The sequence below is a fragment of the Mastigoproctus giganteus genome, chromosome 6 (assembly GCF_048544385.1).
Source record: "Mastigoproctus giganteus isolate SK-2022 chromosome 6, ASM4854438v1, whole genome shotgun sequence".
In the NCBI taxonomy this organism is placed as follows: Eukaryota; Metazoa; Arthropoda; class Arachnida; order Uropygi; family Thelyphonidae; genus Mastigoproctus; species Mastigoproctus giganteus.
In genome coordinates, this window is record NC_143580.1 from 144,143,775 (window position 1) to 144,168,354 (window position 24,580).

The window sequence follows — 24,580 nt, forward strand, 5'->3', positions numbered from 1 at the left end:
CTCTCTCTCTCAGGGTAATTCAGAAATTTTTTTTTTTTTTGGCTGGTGCAGCATAAGCCTCAGACTTCCTTGCACCATATATAGCTAATAAAAATAATAGTAATAATAAATTTTCTTTCTTGTATATATGAATGAAAGCAGAACAAAAGAAATTCACCAAGTCGTATATTTCTTCAAAGTGATTGATAGGAAAGGTCATGTGATACTGTTGAATTGGCAAGTGAACTTCATTGAGTAGGCGGTCCTAAGAATTCACTATATGGCCAGTACAGCAAAGTTTGCAGTGTATGTATCGGCAAGAGCTGCAATTGAGTCATTTTTACAGTTTCAGAAACAATGTCAAAGAGAAAGTGTTTAAGTATTAATGATAAAGTAAAGATTCTTCATGATACTGACCAGGGTTTTAAGAAAAAAGATATTGCAGAGAAATATAGCACACCTGCAAGCAGCTTATCTATCATTTTAAAAAATCGAGAAACAATTTTAAATGCAATTGAAGGAGTAGCAGACAAGAAGCGAATTAAGTTGTGTATATGCGAAGATGCTGATAAAGCTGTTCTAAAATGGGTGCAAATGATACGTGAAAAGAATATACCAATATCGGGTCCAATAATTAAGCAACATGCTCTGAAATTTGCACAATCCCTTGGACATACAGAATTTAATGCGAGCACTGGGTGGCTCGATAAATTTAAGAAGCACCACAGAATTGTGGAAAAGGTTATTTGTGGAGAAAGTGTTAATGTAAGCGAAGAAGATTGCAACAATTGGAGGAACAATACCTTAAAGAAGATTTTGGAAAAATATGAACCTAAGGATGTTTTTAATGCTGACAAAATGGGTTTATTCTTTAAATGTTTACCGAATAGCACATTTGCTTTTAAGGATGACAAATGTTTTGGCGGAAAACAAAGCAAAGAGAGAATCACTGTACTAGTTGAAGCAAATATGACAGGAAGTGAAAAATTAAGACTTTCAGTCATCACAAAATCAAAAAACCCAAGATGTTTTAGAGGCACAAAATCTTTGGAAGTTGACTACTACACCTTTAATAAAAAAGCATGGATGACAAGTGATATTTTTGAAGAATGGACATTAAAACTAGACAAGTGTATAACAAAAGAAAAAAGGAAAATCGTGTTGGTAACTGACAACTGCCGGCACATCCTGCCAGCATTTCTGCCAAACTCAAAAGTGTGAAGTTGTTGTTTTTACCACCAAACATAACATCAAAACTTCAGCCAATGCATTATTAAAATGACCAAACTCCAGAACAGGGCATTATTAAAAATTTAAAATTTCATTATCGAAAGAGAATAATAATGAAGATTGTCAATGCATAATTAGAAAATAGAAACTTGTTGGTTACAATTAACCTTAGAGATTGCATCTCTGAACTGGCAAAAGTTTGGACAAACGATGTCACTGAATACACTATTCAAAATTGTTTTTCGAAAGCAGGATTTGCATTGAATACAGAAGTCGAACAACAACTGGAGGAACAAGATGAACTGCCCCTTTCACAACTGAAAAACTTTTTAGACATTATTAGAATTGTCTAGAAACACTGAAAATGAAATAACACTGGATAGTTATGTTTATGTAGATCAAGATCTGACTACAACAGAACATCCAAATGAAGATGAAATACTGCTGAACAGTGTTAGACGCAATCATGATCACAAAGAAATTAATAATCATGCTGAAGACACATCAGAACAACCCGTAGAAAAGCCAACTCGCGAAGAAATGATTCATGCTTTTAAAACAGCTCGTATGGGTCTACAGTTTTGTTAAAATGTTCCTGATAATGTTTTTAATGCTCTGAACAAATGAGGTATTCTTTGAGAATCAGACATTTTTTAATTGCACTGTGCAAACGAAAATTAGATTTTTTTTTTTTTCATTTGTGATACTTACCGGCAAAAATTATGTAAACGTAATTTAAATAAGTGTTTTTCAAATAAAATACATTAAAAATAAATGTAGATTCGTTTTCATTTTCTAATTCGATAACAATTTCTAATAAAAAAGATATTCTCTGTATAACAAATTTTTTTGCTGGATTTATTGAATTCATTATAGAGAAGTTCGACTGTATATATATATATACAACTTAAATAAAAGGTAAAATAAAATATAATAAAATGTATGGCAGTAGAGTGTTATTAAAAGAAGTGGTTAAGAGTTTGAAATTGAGATACATAAAGATTATAGCTCTAGGTTACTACAGTAATAGCAGAAAAAAAACAGCCACTATAAGGAATGTAGATAATAAATTATATAGACAATGAGTTTGTTTGTTATTTGGTTTTTAGGAGCATTAGCAACTAACGCCACATTGCTCCAGGATATGTGGTGGTCATTCCCTGACCTTTCCGCATCCTCCGTATTTGGTGGTGACGGGCTCGAACACCGGTCTAATCAAGAAGCATGTGCTACGCATTGCTGCTCCTTCCCACCTGGCTACGACGGCGGCTAGATAATGAGTGTGAGGTAAAGTATAGTCTAAGGAACCAGCAGTCGAAACCACAGGAAAAAATGCATAAGTACCTGTAAATAAAATAATGAATTATGTTATGTAAAAAGTACTTAGTAATGAAATCACGATGATTTTGGTGTTTTCTTCAGGAGTTAACCACCAAAACCAAGGAAAATGCATCAAAAAGTAAGGCCACTGTTTCGAACATGAGACACACTCAGTATGTGTAATAGTAGTAGTAGTAGCAGTGGCATTTGATGCAAGAAAGTAAGTGTATGAGCTTATGCAGCATCAGCCAAAAAAAAAAAAAAAAAAAAAAAAAATCACACCATTCTCTCCAAATGCCTGTCCAGTTCCTCCTTAAATTTATTCAACCTATCAACTTCCACAACGACAGATGGAAGTTTGTTCCAGCAATTAAGCACCCGCTGGCTAAAGGCAAATTTCCGCACATCTAATCTACATCTGTCTTTTCTTAATTTGAATTTATGCCCCCTTAGGTTCGTAATCTGAACAAGTGGAAGGATCCCATCAGAATTCAGCGTGCTCAACCCATTCAAGGCCTTATATACCTCAATCAGATCACCGTGCAGGTGCCTAGTCTCCAGCCACTGCAATTTGCAAAACTTAAGCCTCTCTTGGTAAGAGGATCCCTTCATTCCCATCACCAATCTTGTTGCCCTTCTCTGTACATGCTCAAGTAAATCTAAACCTACATGTGGTAATTACAGATTTAAATAAAGAAAAGAACGAGTATATAAGTGCTGACGTATATTTTGCGGCTGATCCTACAGAGGCAGATATAAAAAGTAAAAACAGCAGTAAAAGTATAAGGAAATAATAACTAAGTAATTAAAATTTTTTGAAGATAGAATGAAATAAAATAACATAAGTCAGAGAGTCAATCGTGGTACTTACTAATGTGTCATGCCGAAGTTGGAATGCAGATGACGTGGCATATGCCAACACGCTGAGTGGGTTAAGAGGAAAGAAGGTGTTTACTGCTAGATACGATAGAGTATAAATATGGTGAGTTGAAGCCACCTCATGTGATAGAATGTAGAATGAATAAGAAGAACTATGATTGGGTAAGAACGAAAATTAAACGACTGTAGTATGCCTCCAAGGATAGTGTAGAAAAAATAACTGGCAAAGTAGCGTAATACAGACACTGAACTTTGTGTAAGGCAAAAACAGCAATTATATTAGAAAAATAGCATCTTGATATTACTTTCAAAACATAATCACGCACAAGAAGGAAAGATATATAGAGTATTAGGAAAGTGGATAAATGTATGAGTAAGAGTGACAAAGGATGTGCTCGGGCAGTTCGGGGTTGCAATTCTCATTCCTATAATAGAACCCTGAATATAGATCCGGGAGTATGCTACATGTGTTTAACTTGTGCTATAATGGTAATAAATACCATAGGAAATATACCATTTAGGGTTAAAACCTTTGAAGTGTAAGGAGTAAAATTATTAAATTAAGATTGTAAAGCAAAAAGAAAAAGAAAGAAAAAAGAAATTAAAAGTTAAAAATTAAAATAAAAAATATATATATATAACACACTAGTAAGTTATCCTATCAGTGGGCACAAGTTTTTCAGACTGCGAGACACCAAAGAGGCTAAGGAGTATCTTCTGTACATATATACACTGCCTGATAGGAGGCGGCCTGCCTTCTTCATATTATACTTTTTATATCTATAGGGTAGTTGATTAATTTTTTGTAATATAAAATATGGAGAGCTTTATTGAAATGAAAATGGAGGTAAGTTTTAGGAAACACGTTATCCAGTAGTTTGTTGTAGAGACATTTTATATTAAGGGTGACTAGATTGTGGTTGTTACATATAATTGCTATTCTAATACACTGTGAAAGAATGATGTTGGCATGTATTTTCTTTGTGATGTGGAATGCCAGTGAAGTTGACTACTTTGAAGTTGAAGGTGTTACGTTTATTGTAGATATTTAAGTAGCCTGGGAGTTATTGAGGTCAATATCTAAGTCTAGATAATTTGCAGAAAGGTTATTGCTATTAGTTTTTTCTAGAGTGAGCTCTGAGAGGTAGATGTGGGCAAAGCCTTCCAGGAAATTATTGCAATTGATAACAAGCAGGTCATCAATGTATATGAACATGAATAAATCTGTAGGTAAGGAAGTTTCTGAAAAGTACAGGTAAAGATTGGCTACCTACAAACTAAAGGAACTCTTGTGGGCAACTGGGCTGCCCACAGGAGTTCCTTTAGTTTGTAGATAGACAGTACTGCCATCAAAAATGTAATTGTTTGATATGCATAGGTTAGTTAAGTTATTCCAGTATTCTGGTTTATAAGTTATATGTTTATACTTAGAGTATAGCTCTTTCATTACAAGTTTTAAATTAGATAGATCTATATTGGTGAACAGGCTGTTAAAGTCGAATGCTGATATGTGGCAATATTTTGATTCTTTTAGAGCTTCTATTACAGGCCAATTATTTGTAATGATTCTGCTGTTGGATAGGATGCTTAAGATAGGCTTTAGAAGAAGTTCTAGGGTTTTGCCTGGTTTATGAGAATAACTGTTTAATAAATAAATAAATAAATTAATTAATTAATTAATATGCCAATTACATCAATAAAATGGTAAAAATTTAAGAAAATCTTCTTTATTAGCTTGAGCCGTAAAAACTTCACCCACATAGAGCTACTCTTGTTCCTCTCACAAATATCGAAAACAACGAGCCCAGCACTAAAATGTAGGGTACTCCACTATTAATATTAATCCAAAAACAGCAGAATCCACTGATAACAATTCTATATCTTCTCACAAACAACTATCCCCTTATACATGCCACACTACTCCAATCTGTGCAGCAGCCTTTCATGTAGAAACAACAACTGTAGTATCAAAAACTTTTCTGAAATCCAAATATATGATATCAAAATTATTTTTTACATTCAGTTCCTTTCTTATTGCATCTGGCACACTATGGCCATAGTTGCCGATGTGCCCAATAAAAGAGGCGCCTCAGTAGCCAGGTGGGAAGGAGCAGCAGTGCGTAGCACACGCTTCTTGATTAGACCGGGGTTCGAGCCCGTCACCACCAAATACAGAGGATGCGGAAAGGTCAGGGAATGACCACCGCATATCCCGGAGCAATATGGCCTTAGTTGCTAATGCTCCTAAAAACCAAATAACAAACAAACAAACAACAAACAAGCCCAATAAATCCCGAAACAAACAATCTTATTGCACCATAGTACAGGTAACCCTCGTATAACACGGTAGTCTGGTTCCTACAAAATCGAGTGTAATGCGAAACCATGTTACAAGACTCAGAACCAGTACAAAAAAAATATATGCCATTTTTTTTTTTTTTTTATAACTATCTGAAACTTAATTTTTATAGTAGTAATAACTTAATATTTTAACTTTATTTTTATAATAGTAGTAACTTAAATAGTAATAACTAAACAAACGTCTTACCTTACAAACTGTGATACTGATATGTCAGATAATATAAGTTTATTTAATTTTCTTGCTCTTCATCACTGCTAACCACAATCTCTTCTGCAGTATCTAGATTTCGTGTACCTTCTGCTTTCTTTAAAAACCACAAACTACACTCTTCAGAATCACAATTAATTTTTATGGTCTCGAACAAGCACAAGTTCAATAGCACAGAACCTAACCCAGGGATCTCCCAGCAAAATACAGTGGACCCCCACTTTAAATGATATGTGAAAATCAGAAGGATATTTTCCAATTAGCAAAATAAAAATAAATTTACGCTTCCATACATAGTTTAATTAACATGCACTGTAATATGCACATACTAATTGATATTTCTGTTCACCGACTCTTTTTTTTATTGTAAAATTTAAAACAGTAAAAATGATAAGCAATTAATAACAAATAACACGGCACGCACAACTTGCAGCAAACACAATACGGAGTAATCAGTTTCTGAAAATTTGATTATGTTTTTTATAGGATTGAATATTTCCAGAAGGAGAAACACATTTTGCCATAATAACGTGAAAACCCACAGAATTCCAGCTATCAGTACTATAGCAAATGCAAGATGATCAAGTTTACTTTTTTTTTTTTTTTATGAGAACCCCAAACACGAGAGGTATTAGAACCTATAGTACTTAGTACCGTGCTTGGGTTGGAGGCTGAGAAGACGAAAGAAGATATTTGTTGACATTGGACTTGAACTTCTGTAGATTGTAATTTTCAGGAAATACGTATGAAGGAAGGTTGTTCCAGAAAACGGCAGTTGAATGAATAAATGAGGAAGATGAAAAGTTGGTTCTGTGGGTTTGAAGTTGGACAGTAAATGGATGTTGACTGGTGGCGGCACGTGTTCGGACTGTTTTGAAAGAGAGAGCGGGAATTATAGAAGCCAATTCAGAAGAACAGTGCCCATGGAAATATCTGTAGAAGAGGCATGCAGCAGAAACAGTACATCTATGAGAAAGCGAGTGGAGAGACTCTGTTAGAGATGAATCATTAATTAACCTAACTGCCCTCTTCTGAATGGAATCAAGAAGCCTGAGAGAGGTTTTGGGGGAACCACCGCAAATGTGGGAACAATATTCCATGGCAGGGCGGATTTGTGATTTATACAGAGTGAGCAGCTGTTTGGAAGAAAAGTAACGCCGAGAGCGAAAGAGAAAACCAAGCTTTTTAGATGCAGAGGAAGCAATATTTGTAATGTGCTTGTGCCAACAGAGATTAGAAGTCAGGGAAATCCCCAAAAGAGATATATCCTTTTGCCTAGAAATTGGAGTGTCACTAAAGATAAGCATAGGAGCAGAAGAATCCTTTTTGCGAGATATAAGACAAGACTGAGTTTTAGAAGGGTTGAAATCAACTAAGTTGTCTTTGCCCCACTGGAGAATTACCTGAAGATCGGCATTTAAGGAATTGGTAGCAGATTTTAGAGAAGTTGAAGCTGATTGAGCAGGGCAAGGTTTCTCAAAATGGAAGGTTGAATGCAATGTGCTATCATCGGCAAAACTATGGATAGGATTTCCAGTCAATGGAAGAAGGTCATTGATATACAAGAGGAAAAGAGTGGGGGAAAGAACTGAACCTTGGGGGACACCGGCATTAGTGGAGAAGTTAGAAGACAGAGAGCCATCTACCATCACCCTCAGTGAGCGATCAGAGAGAAAACTGGATAACCAATTACTAAAAACAGTTGGCAAACCATAAGATGGAAGCTTGTTTAGAAGACCTTTATGCCAAACACGATCGAAAGCCTTTGAGATGTCAAGAGCAACTACTTGTGTTTCACCGAACCTTTCCATTGAAGTAGTCCATAAATGGGTAACATAAGCCAGAATATCACCAGTGGATCGACACTGACGGAATCCATACTGGCGATCGTTGATCAGACGGAAGGTTTCTAGGTAGTTTAAGAGTTGGCGGTTAATTGATTTCTCCATTACTTTAGAAAGAGTAGAAGTAATTGCAGTGGGACGATAATTGGATGGGATGGATTTGTCACCCCTTTTAGGAGCTGGCGGGTTATGTCCAAATTTCCAAGCAGAAGGAAAAACACCTTTGGAATAAGAAAGTGAAAAAAGGCAGCAAAGAACAGGAGTAAGTTCAGGAGCACAGGTTTTGATTCCAAGTGGAGAAATAACATCAGTACCTGGAGTTTTCTTAGCATCAAGATTCGTCAAAATCCTTCTGATGTCCTATTTATGGAAGATCACAGGAGGCATTGAATGGACCGTGTTAGGAATGGTGGGAGGTGCCAAGATCATTAATATGAGTTGGAAGGAAAATGGGATGCTACAGGTCAGCTTTATCCTTGGCTGAAGTGACATCGGAACCATCTGGTTTTGACAGAGGTGGGAGCAGAGATAGGCAAAAGTTGCAGCCAACAGCTCTTGTCAAAGCTATTCCAGGTCCAATTAGGACGATAATTGGATGGGAGGGATTTGTCACCCTTTTTAGGAACTGGCTGGATATGAGAAAATTTCCAAGCAGAAGGAAAAACACCTTTGGAATAAGAAAGTGAAAAAAGGCGGCAAAGAATAGGAGTAAGTTCAGGAGCACAGATTTTGAGAACAAGTGGAGAAATACCATCAGGACCTGGGGCTTTCTTAGCATCAAGATTCATCAAAATCCTTCTGATATCCTTTTGACGGAAGACCACAGGAGGCATTGAATGGACCGTGTTGGGAATGGTGGGAGGTGTTTTACCAAGTTCATTAATACATGAGCTGGAAGAAAAATGGGATGCTAGCAGGTCAGCTTTATCCTTGGCTGAAGTGACAACAGAACCATCTGGTTTGGACAGAGGTGGAAGCAGAGATGGGCAAAAGTTGCGGCCAATAGCTTTGGCAAGAGACCAGAATGCTCGGCTACCATTAGGGCAAGAAGCAAGTTTTCTACTCTTAGCTTTTCTACTCTTTTCTACTCCTGTTCAAACTCTAGTTTGGACTGATTAATAACTGCTTTACAATTGTTGCGAGCTTTGGTGTAGGCAGAAAATGAAACTGAAGAATTAGAAACAAGCCAATTACGATATGCAACATTCTTCTCTTGAACAGCCTTAGCACATTTATTGGAAAACCAAGGTTTAGATAAAGGACGAGATTTTAAAGTGGAGTGTGGGATAAAGGATTCCATTCCTGCAAGAATAATTTCACTGACATGATCTGAGCAAACGTTGACATCAGGAGTTTTGAAACAGTAATCCGACCAAGGAAAAGAAGAAAAGAAGTCTCGCAGGTCATCCCATTTTGCATTCTTGTAATGCCAAACAACACGAGGTTGGGAATAGCCATGAGATAAAGGTTCCATTGGAGAAGAGACAATCACCAAGTTGTGATCTGAAGTGCCTAAAGGACCTCTCACTTCGACCGTGTACTTAGAAGGGTTGTTTGTGAGAAAAAGATCAAGCGTATTGGCTGTATGATTCTGATTGTCCGTTATTCTTGTAGGTAAATGAACAATCTGAGCTAGGTCATTAGTAATTGCAAAAGCCTCAGCATCTCAACCTGCTGGGTCGGTGTGACTAGAAAACGGAAGCCAGCTGGAGTTGTGAACATTAAAATCACCAAGGAAAATTACCTCACTGTTAGGAAGGTTGGACTGGAGAAAGTCAAGTTGCAACGAGAGGAAGTCAAAGAGCTCCAAGTGATTAGTGGAGTTGGGAGAACGGTAGAGACAACAGATGAATTTGACACAATGAGGTAGAGAGATTTTAAGCCAGAGAAGATCAAAGAGAGGAGATTCCAAATTGCCAAGTTTCTGACAGGGAATATCAAAACGGACATATGCACAAGTACCACCTTTGAGGCGAAATTAATCATACAGCGAATAATTTGGGCATCTGAGATGAGCAGTAGTTGAATCAACCGATAACTGAGATTCTGTCAGAAAAAGTACATGGGGTTTGGCAGACCGCAAGTGGAAATGGACATCGTTGAATTGAGACCACGTATATTTGTGAAATGAATTAGGAAATCCTTGGGAGGTTTAGATCTTTTCGCAGATAAGCTTGTTCTATTAGTTTGACAATTCATGGTGTATTCAATAGTAAGAAAAAGTGGGTGGGACATGCTGTATGAAGTAATGAAATTTTTGGATATGGCGTACATGTGGTAAGAATATACCCAGATCCTTGACATAACGTGGCCTCGACAATGCTCCCCGCATACACACTACTCGGACTCCCTCCAGTCACTATCTGGCAGAGTAGAGGTGGCAAGATTATACACTAGCTGATCCGGAAGCCTCCTAGAGAGTTACCAATAGGTTCGGTCCGGTGTACTAACTAGCGGCCGGCCTGCGAAAACCGTTTTAGAGCTGTACCCTTGAAATGTAAGGAATATTGGATCTCGCCACGACATTCATCATAACCTCAAAAGTCATCAATTATACTGCATGGTGGAAGAGATAGGGAAGGGTTGACCGGAACTTAGCTCTAGAGGCTAAACATGGGTTCCACCACTTCAAGTCTCCAATAAGCAAAGTGGTGGTATTTCACCGGTTGATGAGAGTCATCTACCACCTAGTACTGCCTGGTAACATAGAGGGGCGGCATTCCTCCATGTGGTGTGGGCGCCACACCTCGACCCCTGCTTACGTTGGTTCACACCTGGGTGGTCACCCACCATGTGCTTGTGCATGGAGGTTATACCCAGGATTACTAACAGTCCCACCACCGTGAAGGTGCAAGCAGAGGATTTGGCTGTCACAGACCGTCCGGACTTCGCCGAAATTGGGTCCACTTATATTACCGTTTATTTACTACCGTTTATAATCGATTACACTAACAGAAAAGACCAATAAACTGGAAACTACAAATTGTTTTGTAGTTTCCAGTTACCTTATTTACTTTTACGGTAGTGACCTGCAGAAATGTGCATTAGAAAAATATTATGAAGGCAATAACAAACTAGTAAGTCAACAGCAGGGATTCACAAAAAGGAATGGAAACACTGAAAATTACATCTAATATAACAGCAGGGTTTTCCTAGCACAAAAATACCATGTTATGCGAGATTTCCAGCAATTCTCAAACTGTGTTAGAGCGAAACCTTGTTGGGGAAGTACCGTGTTATGCAACGATTGCCGCAATTTATCAACTGGGTTAGAGCAAAACCGTGTTGTAGAACTATTGTGTTATACGGGGGGGGTTGCCTGCATACAAACAGATTGGTCATACAAGACTGCTCCATAATAAATCCATGTCATGACTGCCACATAATTGCATTCCTATTTAGATGGTCCTAAATTATTTCTTTAAGCATATATACCTGCAATTACTCACTTCTTTTAATCCCCTTTTGTGGGCTAAAGAGATATTTGTGCATATCCAATCCATATAAACCTGCCCTGAATTCTCATAATTATGGCTAAAGGTTTGTTTACCTCTTTTGCTGCCTCACTTAATATAATTGGATAGGTCCCATCTGTTGAAGCTAAAAGTAAATATGACATGAGGTATCTTATTTACTTTAAGCTTTGACAATTTCTCTTTCGCTCTCTTCTCAGTTATCACAAAATCAGTTGGCTCCTAGTTATAACTTAGTGTACATTAATCTCCCAATAACAGACGACTTATAATGCTGGTTCTTGTTGCTTATTTATGACTTGCAAAATATCTGTTTATACCTATTCTAGTTATTACTTGAATTTTATGATTTCTGGTTGATTTTTTTTTATTTGTAGTCTTGAAGTGTCCCGGCTAATCCAATCCTGGTAAATCGAGAGTCTGCTGTACTTTATTATTACCGAGTTTAATGTTGGTAATGTCTTACTGTGTGTTTAATTTATCAATTAAACTTTATTATATGTATGTACGTACAAGAAAATCACTTCATATATATGGGATTAGCAGGTGTTCACTTATATCAGCGGTTTCATCCAACAACGGTAGGTCTTGGAACATATACCCTGTGGAGATAGGGGGAGTCTTACTGTACTATACTAATCTAACAGATTTCTAATACACCACTGTATTTCGATATCTAAGATTTATGCTCTTAGTTAAGAAGAATATTAAATCTAATGCAGTGTATCCTGTGACATGAGTGACGAGTACGTTGAGTCTGTTTGGTTTGATATCAACACTAGAAAAGCAAAATTGAGAGGAGTGTGTTATAAGCCTAACAACTGTAAACAGCTAAATGGTTATATAGACTGGACCAGTAAATCATAATGGGAGATTTTAACTTTACAGATGTTGACTGGAATTTGTGGATTAGTCACTCACACACTAGCAAGACATTAGTGGATTTCTTGGATGACTCTTTTCTACAGCACCATGGTAGAGAGACAACGAGAAGCCATACTCTTGATCTGGTTATCAGCAGTGATTTTCATGCATTAAGAATCAGCAGGTAAAAGACCCACTGGGTGGCAGGAATCACAATGTACTAATGTGGAATATAATTAATGGGTAAAAGGAAAGGCTTTTTCTTTGGACCAACTGATGATGTTACCAACTGACAATGTTACCAACCAATAATGGACCAACTGATGATGTTACCAACAGCAAATTCTAAATGGGAAATATTCAGGGAAGTAATCAAAGAAACTACTAGGCTCTTCATAAAAACAAAGATTTGGTTGGTTGGTTGGTTGGTTTAGTTTTATTGGCGCATCAGCAACTAAGGCTATAATGTGCCAAACCTTGTCATGAAAATGGTAAAAATCTTTCAGTGACCTAACGAATTAGGTCACTAAGTCAGGGTATAAAAGCCATGTATAAATTGTAAAAGACGAATATCAGTAAACAAGGTAAAAATAATAAGATTTTTTAAATATGATTAAAAAGGTTTATTGATTTCAGGAAACTAAAAATAGCAGACACGTGGTCATTGTCGGATAAAATCTGACTGAGTGTATAAGGCTCAGTCAGATGGTTAAAAGCGATAAAACAAGCATTACTAAAACTGGAACAGTCACATAAAATATGTTTAACGGATAAAATTGTGTCGCATTGCTCGCACATAGGAGGATCATCCGCCCTCAGCAGAAACAAATGTGTCAGATGACTGTGTTCTATGCGGAGTCGGGCAAGAAAAACTTCCTCGCTCCGATTCCTGCGCAGACTGGACTGCCATGTTTGTATTTGAGGCTTTATTTGGTATAATTTATTTGTTCTCTCTCTATGCCATAGTTCTTGCCATTGGGAATATATCTTTTGGTGTATTATTTGCCTGTAGTCTGTATAGGGAACTGACAGGCAACGATTGTTAGTGGGAGCTGCTGATTTGGCTGCGGTGTCAGCCAAATCATTTCCTTTTATCCCACTGTGTCTAGGAATCCAGCAGAAGCGGATATAAAATTTATATTTATGAAGAGAATATATCTTCTGCTGAACCCGAGAGAGAACTGGATGACAGTTACGTCTCAAAGATAATAAAGCCTGTAATACACTCAAAGAATCAGAATATATTATTGACCTCTGGCATTGAGAAGTTCGAATGTGATCCAAGGCTAACTCTATAGCATGCAGCTCTGCAGTGTACATGATGGATTCAGGAAGAATCTGCTGAGATATTATAGTGTCCCGAAAGACAGCAGCAGATCCTACGCACGATTCAGACTTCGAGCCGTCTGTGAAGACGGGCAGGAAGTCGGAATACTCAGCTCGGTGTGCGGAAAAGAGCTGATGGTAGACAGATGACGAGGTCTCAGATTTTACCCATTTCTTAAGGGAGAAGCCGCACAATGGAGTATGAGCATGCCAGAGTAGAAGAGTCTCTTTTGGTGTTAGTAGCTCTTGGACACGAATACCAAAAGGTCAGTTGGCAGTTTGACGGGTATTATAGACAGATGTCCACGTAGACAGATGTCCACGTAGGATGGTCAACTTTAAAGCATAGCTTAAAGACAACTGCTTACGTCGAAGGGATAACAGTGGTTCGTTTGCTTCGACGTATAAGCTCTGGACAGGAGATGTTCGAAATGCTCCAGTAGCTATACGGATAGCCTGATGGGATCCAGCCATTGAAGGACACTGTCTCTAGCTGAGGAGTATACCTGGGCCCCGTAGTCTAATTTGGATCGTACAAGTGCACGATAAATACGTAGTAGGGTGTACCTATCTGCTCCCGAACGCGTAGAGGAGAGAGAGCGAAGAATATTTAGTCCCTTCGTGCACTTTGTACGAAGCTGACGAATATGTTCAAGAAATGTCAACTTTTTGTCAAACACAAGTCCCAAGAATTTTGTGCTTGACGCTGGAATAGCATTTTGTCCGAGCATTAATTCAGGTTCAGGATGAAGATTACGCTTGTGACAAAAGTGTACGCAAACGGTCTTCTCCGGCGAGAACCTGAAGCCATTAGCAAGTGCCCAGGAATTAAGGCGATCAATGGCTTTCTGCAGTTGTCTTTCAATAACCCTCATGTTGCATGACTGACAAAATATGCTAAAGTCATCAACATAGAGGGCACAGTTTACAGTTGGAGGAAGTTGTTCTGTGATGGAATTGACTTTGATGGCAAAAAGCGTGACACTTAAAACTGATCCTTGTGGTACTCCCTCCTCTTAGCTGAAGGGACGAGAGAGTGAGGATTCTACACGTACTTGGAAAGTTCAATTGGCTAAAAAGTTTTTAATAAAAAAGGGGAGTTGCCCCCTAAGGCCAAGGCTATGCAAATCTTTTAAGATGCCAAATCTCCAAGTTGTGTCATATGCTTTCTCCAGGTCAAAGAACACCGACACCAAGTGTTCGCGTTTTAGGAAAGCATCCCGGATAGATGTTTCCAGTCTAATAAGATGGTCCAAAGTGGACCGGTTCCTTCGGAAGCCGCACTGGATATTGGAGAGAAGGTCATTTGTTTCTAAGTACCATATTAAACGAGAATTGACCATTCTCTCCAGGATTTTGCACAGACAGCTAGTCAGAGCAATAGGACGATAATTGGTAGTGACTTTTGGATCCTTTCCTGGCTTAGCAAAGGCAAGAACGATTGCCTTGCGCCAGGAATCCGGAAACTGCCCTTCAATAAATATTCTGTTATACAGAGAGAGCAGATAATCCATAGATTTTGGTGAAAGATGTTTAACCATTTCATAATGGATGTCATCTGGTCCAACAGCACTTGCTTTGGAAAGGGCAAGGGCTCTTTTCAGTTCCTGAATAGTGAACGACCCATTATAGGGATAGATGTTCTTAGACTTAAAATTAAGTGCCTGTTTTTTCAGTTTATGTTCCAGGACCAGGAACTCTGGGGAATACGAAGATGTTGCTGAGATGTTAGAGAATGTTTCCCCAAGAGAATTGGCTATTGCAGTTGGGTCTGCAATAGCGCATCCATTATAATCTAGGATTGAAGAAGGGTGGGATGTATATTTTCCCTTCCTTTTTCCGGATTTTATCCCAGACTACCTTAGAATTGGTAGCCTGGTTAATAGATGATGTAAAACGGATCCACGATTCCTTTTGACTCTGACGGCGAATGTAGCGTGCTTTGGCTCGTGCACGCTTGAAGGCTATTAGATTAACAGTGGTAGGATATCGACGGAATATCCCCCACGCTTTGTTTTGAGCCTTTTTTACTGCTGTGCATTGTGAATTCCACCAAGGTTGGGAAACGTTGGAAACCGGGCAGATGTTTTTGGAACAGCATTCGCAGCTGCTTCGACAATGATTTCTGTGATGTACGTTACTGCGTCATTGATAGGCTCCTGACTGACTGTACTGAGGTCAGAATTTGCCTGATGTTGGAAGGCATTCCAGTCAGCCTGATCAAACTTCCACCGTGGTAACCTAAAAGGAAGACACGGTCTCCCACTGTGTAACAAGGTTATCACAGGGAAGTGATCACTTCCGTATGGATTCTCCTCCACTTCCCAAATTATTGAAGGGAGTAGAGAAGGGGAGCAGATAGAGAGATCAATGGCAGAAAACGTACGGGTAGGCATGTGGAAGAAGGTGTTTGTTCCAGTATTTACAAAGGCAAGGGCATTGTCATTGAGCATACGCTCTATGACCCGTCCTCTTCCATTGATGTTAGCACTACCCCACAGGGTGTTATGTCCATTAAAATCCCCAAGAAGTAAGAAAGGGGGTGGCAACTGCGTTAGAAGATCATCAAGGTCTTCCTGGGAGATGTCAGTCCCAGGTGGCAAATAAATAGAGCAGACCGTTAATAAAAATCTCACTGTAAGGCGAATTGCAACAGCCTCTATGCTGGTTGTAATTAGCAAGGGCTGAACAGGGGTCTGATTACTCACAAGGATAGCCACTCCTCCATGAGCAGGACCATCCGCAATTCTATCCTTACAAAAGATTGTGATGTTATACATGGTGGGATCATCATTTGCTTTTAGATACGTCTCCTGCAAGCAAAAGCAAACTGGCTCGTGCTTTTGCAGGAGGGCCTTGATGTCATCAGTATTTCGCCGGAATCCACGACAATTCCATTGTAGGAATTTAGCCATTATTTTGGCTTGGTGGGTCCATCAGGCGGCTTCCGAAGTGCTGAGGGCTTACTTTTATCAGTCTTGGCTTTATCTTTTTTGGGGAAGAATGGACGCTGTCCCGTGTCCATTTCTTCCTCCGCAAAGAGTTCCAAGACTGATTCATCCGGTACCTCCTTGTGTTCGACATCCATTGTTTCCATTACTGTTGCCTCTTTACCACTTGGTTTTGGTAGTGGTGGAGCATTAGGAGGTACGGATATAGGAGTGGCAGCTGATTGCGTTTTTTTGGTGGGCTTTTGTGAATTCAATAGATAGCGGGCAATCGGTGTGAATGACTCTCTTGGTGGTACAGTCATCTCAGTCTGCGTACCGATAGTACACTTCGCAGAAACCTTCTGGGCATATGAAGGTTTCCCGCTATTTTTTGGTTGAATGCGTTTTCTAGCCTCTGGGTAGGAGATATTCAGCTCCGTTTTCAATTTCTGGATCTCTTTTTCATCCTTCCACCGCTGGCATGCTCTGGAGTAGGCAGGATGATCTTGTTGGCAATTTACACAGATCAGTTTAGAAGCTGAACATTCCTTGCTCTCGTGGTCTTTCGCACCACATTGAGCACAGGCAGGGTGACCACGACAAGCCGTTTGTGAGTGTCCGTATTTTTGGCATTTAAAACACCTCAGTGGGTTTGGAACGTAGATCCTCACTGGGCAGTTTAAATACCCTGCCTTGATGGAACTAGGAGGCCGTGGGGTGTTAAATGTTAGGATGAGAACTCGGGTAGGGACGAGATTCCCTTCCTTCCGCATTGATATTCTCTTGACAGCTGTCACTCCTTGATCTTTTAATTCAGAGCAGATCTCTTCTTCAGAAACGTGAAGAAGATCCCACTCTGATATCACACCTCTTGAAGAGTTCAAAGTTTTGTGAGGGGTTGTGATGATGGGTATTCCCCCTATAGATGTGGCTTTCAAAAATTTTTCAGCTTGATTTATATTTGATGCTTCTATTAGAATATCTCCAGAACGCAGCCGTTTTACAGATTTGGGTGAACCTGCCATCCCTTCTAATCCTTTCTGGATAAAGAAAGGTGACATTTTTCCAAGTGACTGCTCTCCGGTGGAATGGAGAATGAGGAAAAGAGGTGTCACAGATGTTGTTTTCTCCTCAGTTCTGGCTCTTTTAGCTGAATTGCTTTCACTCTCATCTGATGATCGATTAGGTAGGGGCCTTGTTGGGGCCCCAGAAGAAGGATTTAAATTACTCATGAGAGTAAAGAAAAAATGTCTGATGCCTAAGTACCTCACCCACCATGGAGCCCTACGAGGGGGCGCCCACTCGTGAACTAGCAGGTACTGCGTACACGAATGGGACGCCGAGTTCGCTTAGAACACCATACCCACGTTACCAATAAGTCTTTATCCCGTCCCAGAACCAAAGGGAGGGAGACTTATTGGAACGCAGTTGACCCTAGCAGTATAAAATCACCCGCCGATTGATCCCAGTCGAGCCGGTCCGGGACCGTCCGTCTTGTCGAAGCAGGGGCCAAAGTGGTGTATTAAGGCTGGGCCCCTCAACCACCAGGATCCCCCTTTCCGCTTCCACGGGTCGCGGCGCACGGCTGCACACGCCGGATTCCAATGGTGTAACCCTGGAACCAAGGTATGGGCATTGGATCCCAGTGATGCTAATCTGGAAAAACCAGCAGCATCACTGGGAGGTCCCCTCACCACGTACAGGTGCCCACGTCGAGGGACATAAAAACAAAGAAAATACTGTTCAAGGGGTTAGACATAAATGGATGTCAGATGAACTATCGAGACATGTGGCAGAGAAGAAGAATGCGTCGAATGCGCATAAATTATCAAGTGATACAAAAGCCTAAGGTAGATATAAATTAGTCTGTAATCAATTCATAAAGGAGATTAGCAAGATAAGGCAGATTATGAGAAGTCTCTGACAAAGAATGCAAAGAAAAACAGCAAAGACTTCTATGCTTATACTAACAGTAGAAGGAAGGGGGAGTTCAATCACATTGGGCCACCTTACATGTATGAGTGAACTGTTTGATGACCCTGCTCAGGTTGCAAACAAATTGAATAGGTATTTTGCATCTACAATGCACACATGCACACACGGAATTCTTTAGGCTAGGACAGTGGTTTTCAATTTTTTTTTTTTAATAATGGCACCTCTAAGTAATTTATTTTATTTTGTGGCACTGCTACTAAATCTACTCAATTTTCTGTCTGTTAGATCCGATTCTCTCTCTGTATACATGCGTGTGTGCGTTTTTTTTTTTGTTTTTTTTTTTTTTTTTGTTTTTTGTTTTGGTGCATTGGCTTCTGTGGCCATAATGCACCTCCCAAAGTTTTTGCATTTTACTCTGATCCAAGCCCGAGGCAGGATTCGAACCCACAACCTTTGGGTTGCCGGGGAGGGCCACTTTACCCACCTGGCTAGCCTGGTCGGGGGGTGTGTGTGTGTGTGTGTGTGTGTGTGTGTGTGTGTGTGTGTGTGTGTGTGTGTGTGTAATATTAAAAAATACATAGGTTATATGATAGTTATTACAATAATATAATTAAAAAAATTACATTTCATAATACAAATTATATATATACAGTATATAATAATTTTATTTTTTATATAGAGGTACTAAGTAAACATCAATTATAGATCACCACAAAATTAAAAAGATACTGTACACCTTTATATAATGAAATAAACAAATTAAAAAAAAAATAATAAGTTTAAGTAACTTAAGCCCATATTATGTGGCACCTCTGGAATGTTGTTATGGCATCCTGGTTGAAAACCACCAGGCTAGGAGATGCCAAAAGTTCCTCAAATTCTAATAACGAACATGTGATGATTGAAAGGATAGGGGAGAAAAAATTGTTGAGGATAAACATAAAAAAGGCACCAGGGGTGGATGGAATCTATCCAATTATATTAAGGGAGGCAGCAAAGGAGTTAAGCAAACCTTGGGCCTTAATTATGAGAGCATCCTTGGATTCAGGGGAGGCTCCTATGTACTACAGAAGTGTGAATATATCCCCAATTCCTAAAGGGAGATCAAAAGGCAACATGAGTAATTACAGCCCTGTTAGCTTAACGTCTTGACGTATGTTGAGGGAAAATAATGGAATCACTGGTTAAACAAGTAATGCAGGACCATTGACCATTTCTCCCCCCCCCCCCTTCAGCAGTTACACACTCCATCAACTAGGATAGAACTTCTATCCTAGGTTGCTGAATTCACCAGGCTGGAGAATGCACAGCTGCCTTGGTGGTAGCGATCACTTGGGCTCCACTATTGAATCACTGACTTCTTAATTATTATTTAGTTTTCGGGAAAAAAAATAAAAAATTGCAGGGCAAAGGGACAGTACTCAATTTCAACCATTCTGTCGTTGTACAAAAACACTATCACTTTACAAAAGCACTGTGAATATATGCTTTGCCCATACCGTTGGTACATGTAACATGCTGGATATACTTACTTTTATGCATTTGTGGGTTGTGTTCTGAGGAGGAAAACAAAAATCAACAAGGGAGATATGGCATGCCAAACAGAATTTCACATTAATTTCAGAACCTTATGACTGTTTGCATTTGTCACTAAAATAAGTTGAAATTTTAATTTACCTATAACAGATCTGCAATACAACCATAAAACACTATAACTTACTCTAGCAAACAGAAAAAGAAATACAGGAATTCCTCCTAGTTTCCTTACTGCATACTTCAATCCGTGAATGACGTGAACATCCACTTTACTAAACATGACAACTGATTTGTACAGGGGTTGTCGCTGCTGTGAAGGATAGCAATCCCCTGATGCAATCCTGCTGATAGAAAACAGAGATTTAAGAATTTAAAATTCTCTCTTTATATACCATAGCTGCATGTTTCAAAAGGAATTTAATCCTGTCATATAACTTTTAATGAAGAAATTAATATTAATTTGTTATGATTACTTAGATATAACATTTGTAGTTTTATTTTATCATTTGCATATACAAACAGAAACTTGTTTCATAGATCAGTTACTCCAATTTATAAACTTATTGATACTTAAGTAATTTTCAGACTTCAATAATGCCATTTTATTTCTTTTGTGCACATCTAGATTGCATTCACATGAAGAAAACAAAGATCACCAAGGAAATATGGTAAGCAGTCAAACAATGCCTCCTTAGTTGTGCTCATAGCTTAATAAATAAAACGAGAAAATTATCATCTATATATTGCCAAATGATAATAATTGTGCATAGGATGCTCTCTATAGTGCATAAAACTTTCCTCTCACAAGAAGGATGCTTGTTTCAAAATCAGCTAGAATAACAAATTATGGATAATTAAAATTTATAAGCAATTCTACATAATTAGGAACAATGATACGAGAGGAATCATTTTATAAATTTAATTCATCAAGAAACATATAACTACAGTCTGGCAACAACAACAACAAAAGAGCATCGTATAATATGAGAAAAATAAGGTTCACAAATATTCTTCTTTTGATAGTAATGACAAAAATATATACTATTAATATTCTTTTCAAGAGGTAAAATAGCAAGTAATAAACAATATCAATATCATAACAATTAAATTAAATTTGGCTGAAGTTTTTCTTGGCTGCTTCCAGAAATGCCTCAGTTGATTCCTATTTCATGCTGTTTTGGCAATAATCCTTCAATAATTATAAAAAATCTGCTCTAGATTTGATAGAACTTTATTTACATGTAAAATTTCTCTGCATCTTCTTATTCTGCCTCCGCAATTGTAGTTATAAAGAGGATATCCTGACTTTGTAATCTGTTTTTGTGAGGTTATACACTTACATATACAAATTTTAGACACAGAAGGAACAAACATAAAATTCTAACTACAATGAAATTATTTACATTGTAAACTGGAGGCCAATACCTTTCTTTCCTTATTGTGTCCACAACAAACAAAAAAAAAAATTAAATTCACAAAGAACTAAGCAAAGAGAGCTCTAAACACAAAAATAATACTTCCAGAAATTGTATAAATGCATCATACCTTTAATATAGAGGCCAGCAATTTTAATTATGCTTAGAAAAGGATGGTGATAATTTAAAATGGACACCAGCTCCTTTTACAGATTCAATCAAAATTCATACAGGAATACATGTATGAATAACTTACACAATTTCTCCTGGTTATATACCATATTTATTGGTTCAACAAATTGATTTCAATAATAATGGAAAAATGTATACACAATATAACTTTCAGAGGCTAGGTTATACAATCTTTTTTTTTTTTTTTTATTGTAATTAATAAACTAATACCACCGTATAAATGTGCTTAGAGTTTCCTGTTCAGTGAGTATGTTATGATATCAAGAAATAAATGAAGTATTAAGTCTCCAAAGTTTGATTATTCCAAATTATCATACTTTTGGGAAAAAAATAAATAAATAGCTTAAGGCGAGTGAAAAATTCCACATTATAAAATATGTTCTATGTAAATCCCTTGTGATCGTTAAAGAAGAGGAAACAAGGCATGGTCAAAATGAAGCAACACTGGATGGATAGTGAATAATCAAATATTCACTCCAAATTGAACCCACAATAAAAAAAAAATAAATAAAGTAATACATAATAAGAATAATAATTATAAAACAATCAAAAAAATAAACTCCAGGTAAAACATATATATCCACCTGGCAGGAGGATACAGTTGTATCCTCCTCCTATCCAGAAGGATTTTGATATTAAGAAATATAGTTCAAGGTTTAGGCCTAAATGGTTAACAAATGAACTAATGAGACTCGTAACAGAGAAGAAAAATGCATGGGATGCATATAAATTATCAAGCGACTCAGAAGCCTATGGCAGATATAAGTTAGTCTGTAATCAGGTCACAAAGGAGGTTAGGCAGGCGAAGGCAGATTACGAGAAATCCTTGGCAAAAGATGCTAAGAAAAACAGTAAGGATTTCTTTACTTATATAAACTCTAAAAGGAAGGGGATGAATCTGATTGGTCCACTTGACATCAATGGTTCGACTGTTGATGATCCTGCTCAGATAGCAAACAAACTGAATGAGTATTTTGCATCTACATTCACACATGAGGAATTATTAAGGTTTGAAAATGGCAGAAGGTTATCAAATTGTAGCAGGATACTTAATGATTTTGTAACAACTGAAAGCAAAGTGGAGGAGAAATTGTTGAAGTTAAACATAAGAAAAGAACTTGGGGTGGATGTGATCTATCCAGTTATATTAAAGGAGGCAGCAAAGCAACTAAGCAAACCCTTAGCCATAATTACGAGAGCATCCCTGGATTCAGGGGAGGTCCCCACGGACCGGAGATGTGCAAATGTATCCCCAATTCACAAAGGGGGATCGAAGGGTGACACGAGTAATTACAGACCAGTTAGTTTAACTTCTGTTCCGGGTAAAATAATGGAGTCACTGGATAACGATGCATTGCAGGATCATCTAGACAAGACTGCAGCAATAATTCAGACACAGCATGGGTTTGTTAAGGGAAAGTCTTGTCTGACAAATTTGATAGGATATTATGATGTGATTACAAAGGAACTGGATGCAAAAATAATTTTGATATCATATATTTGGATTTCAGCAAAGCTTTAGACACTGTTGCGCATGGAAGACTATTGTACAAATTGGAGCAGAATGGTATTAAGGGTAAGTTGCTACAATGGATAAAAGGATGGTTAAGTGGGAGAAGACAGAGGGTGGTAATCAATGGGTGCTGCTCTTCGTAGACTAATGTTATTAGTGGAGTCCCACAGGGTTTGGTGTTAGGTCCACTGTTGTTTTGTATATTTATCAATGATATTGATGAAGGTATATCAGGCTTAATGTCGAAGTTTGCAGATGATACAAAGGTTGGCAAGGTTGTTAATGACAGTAATGGCAGTGTGTTACTGCAACAGGATCTAGATAATTTGGGCAGATGGGCTAAGAAGTGGCAACTGAAGTTTAACCTTGACAAATGCAAAGTACTGCATATGGGTAGAAGTAACCATATGGTTACTTCTACCCATATGGTTTCTCTGCATATGGGTAGAAGTAACCATATGGTTACTTCTACCCATATGCAGAGAAACGTACTAACTGTGTGGTACTACACTTAAGGTGGTAGAAAATGAAAAAGACCTGGGAGTAATTGTGCAGTCAGATATGAAGTTTTCTGAGCAATGCAGACAGGCTGCCAGGGCAGGTCATGGGATTTTGTGGCGCCTCCGTAGCCAGGTGGGAAGGAGCAGCAGTGCGTAGCACACGCTTCTTGATTAGACCGTGGTTCGAGCCCGTCACCACCAAATACGGAGGATGCGGAAAGGTCAGGGAATGACCACCGCATATCCCGGAGCAATATGGCCTTAGTTGCTAATGCTCCTAAAAACCAAATAACAACAACAACATGGGGTTTTGTCAATGATATATAGGAATTTTGCTAGCAGGGAAAAGGAGGTGATTATCCCTCTGTATAAGGCAATGGTCAGGCCACGCCTTGAGTACTGCATACAGGTTTGGAGGCCTCATTTTAGGAAGGATGTAGATTTACTTGAGCATGTACAGAGAAGGGCAACAATATTGGTGAGGGGAATGAAGGGATCCTCTTACCAAGAGAGGCTTAAGTTCTGCAAATTGCAGTGGCTGGAGACTAGGCACCTGCGCGGTGATCTGATTGAGGTATATAAGGCCTTGAATGGGTTGAGCACGCTGAATTCTGATGGGATCCTACCACTTGTTCAGATTACGAACCTAAGGAGGCATAAATTCAAATTAAGAAAAGACAGATGTAGAATAGATGTGCAGAAATTTGCCTTTAGCCAGCGGGTGGTTAATTGCTGGAACAAACTTCCATCTGTCATCGTGAAAGATGACAGGTTAAATAAATTTAAAGAGGAACTGGACAGGCATTTGGAGGGAATGGTGTGATTTTTTTATTTTATTTTTTTATTATTATTATTTATTTTTTTTTGGCTGACGCTGCATAAGGTTATACAGTTGCTTTCTTGCATCACATGCCACTACTACTACCACCATTATTAATATTATGCCAGTATCAATAACAATTCCACTGTTGGAATTGTCATCGATACAACTCCTACATTAGAATTGTTATTATTTTGGATTTGGTGGTTCCATCATTTGACTTCTGAAGGGTTGAGAGTTTGGTTGTTTTTTTTC

The 24,580-nt window shown here is 38.4% G+C and overlaps 1 protein-coding gene across 1 annotated transcript in view; it reads right to left on the bottom strand.

The window, feature by feature from the left end:
- The window catches only part of LOC150084631 (lysosomal-trafficking regulator-like), a 686,318-nt gene that overhangs the window by 271,524 nt on the left and 390,214 nt on the right, over window positions 1-24,580 (bottom strand). The window contains exon 19 of the mRNA XM_090376308.1: window positions 20,070-20,226. Within this exon, the coding sequence (XP_090232434.1) occupies window positions 20,070-20,226 (157 nt within the window). The remainder of the gene's footprint in view (window positions 1-20,069; window positions 20,227-24,580) is intronic.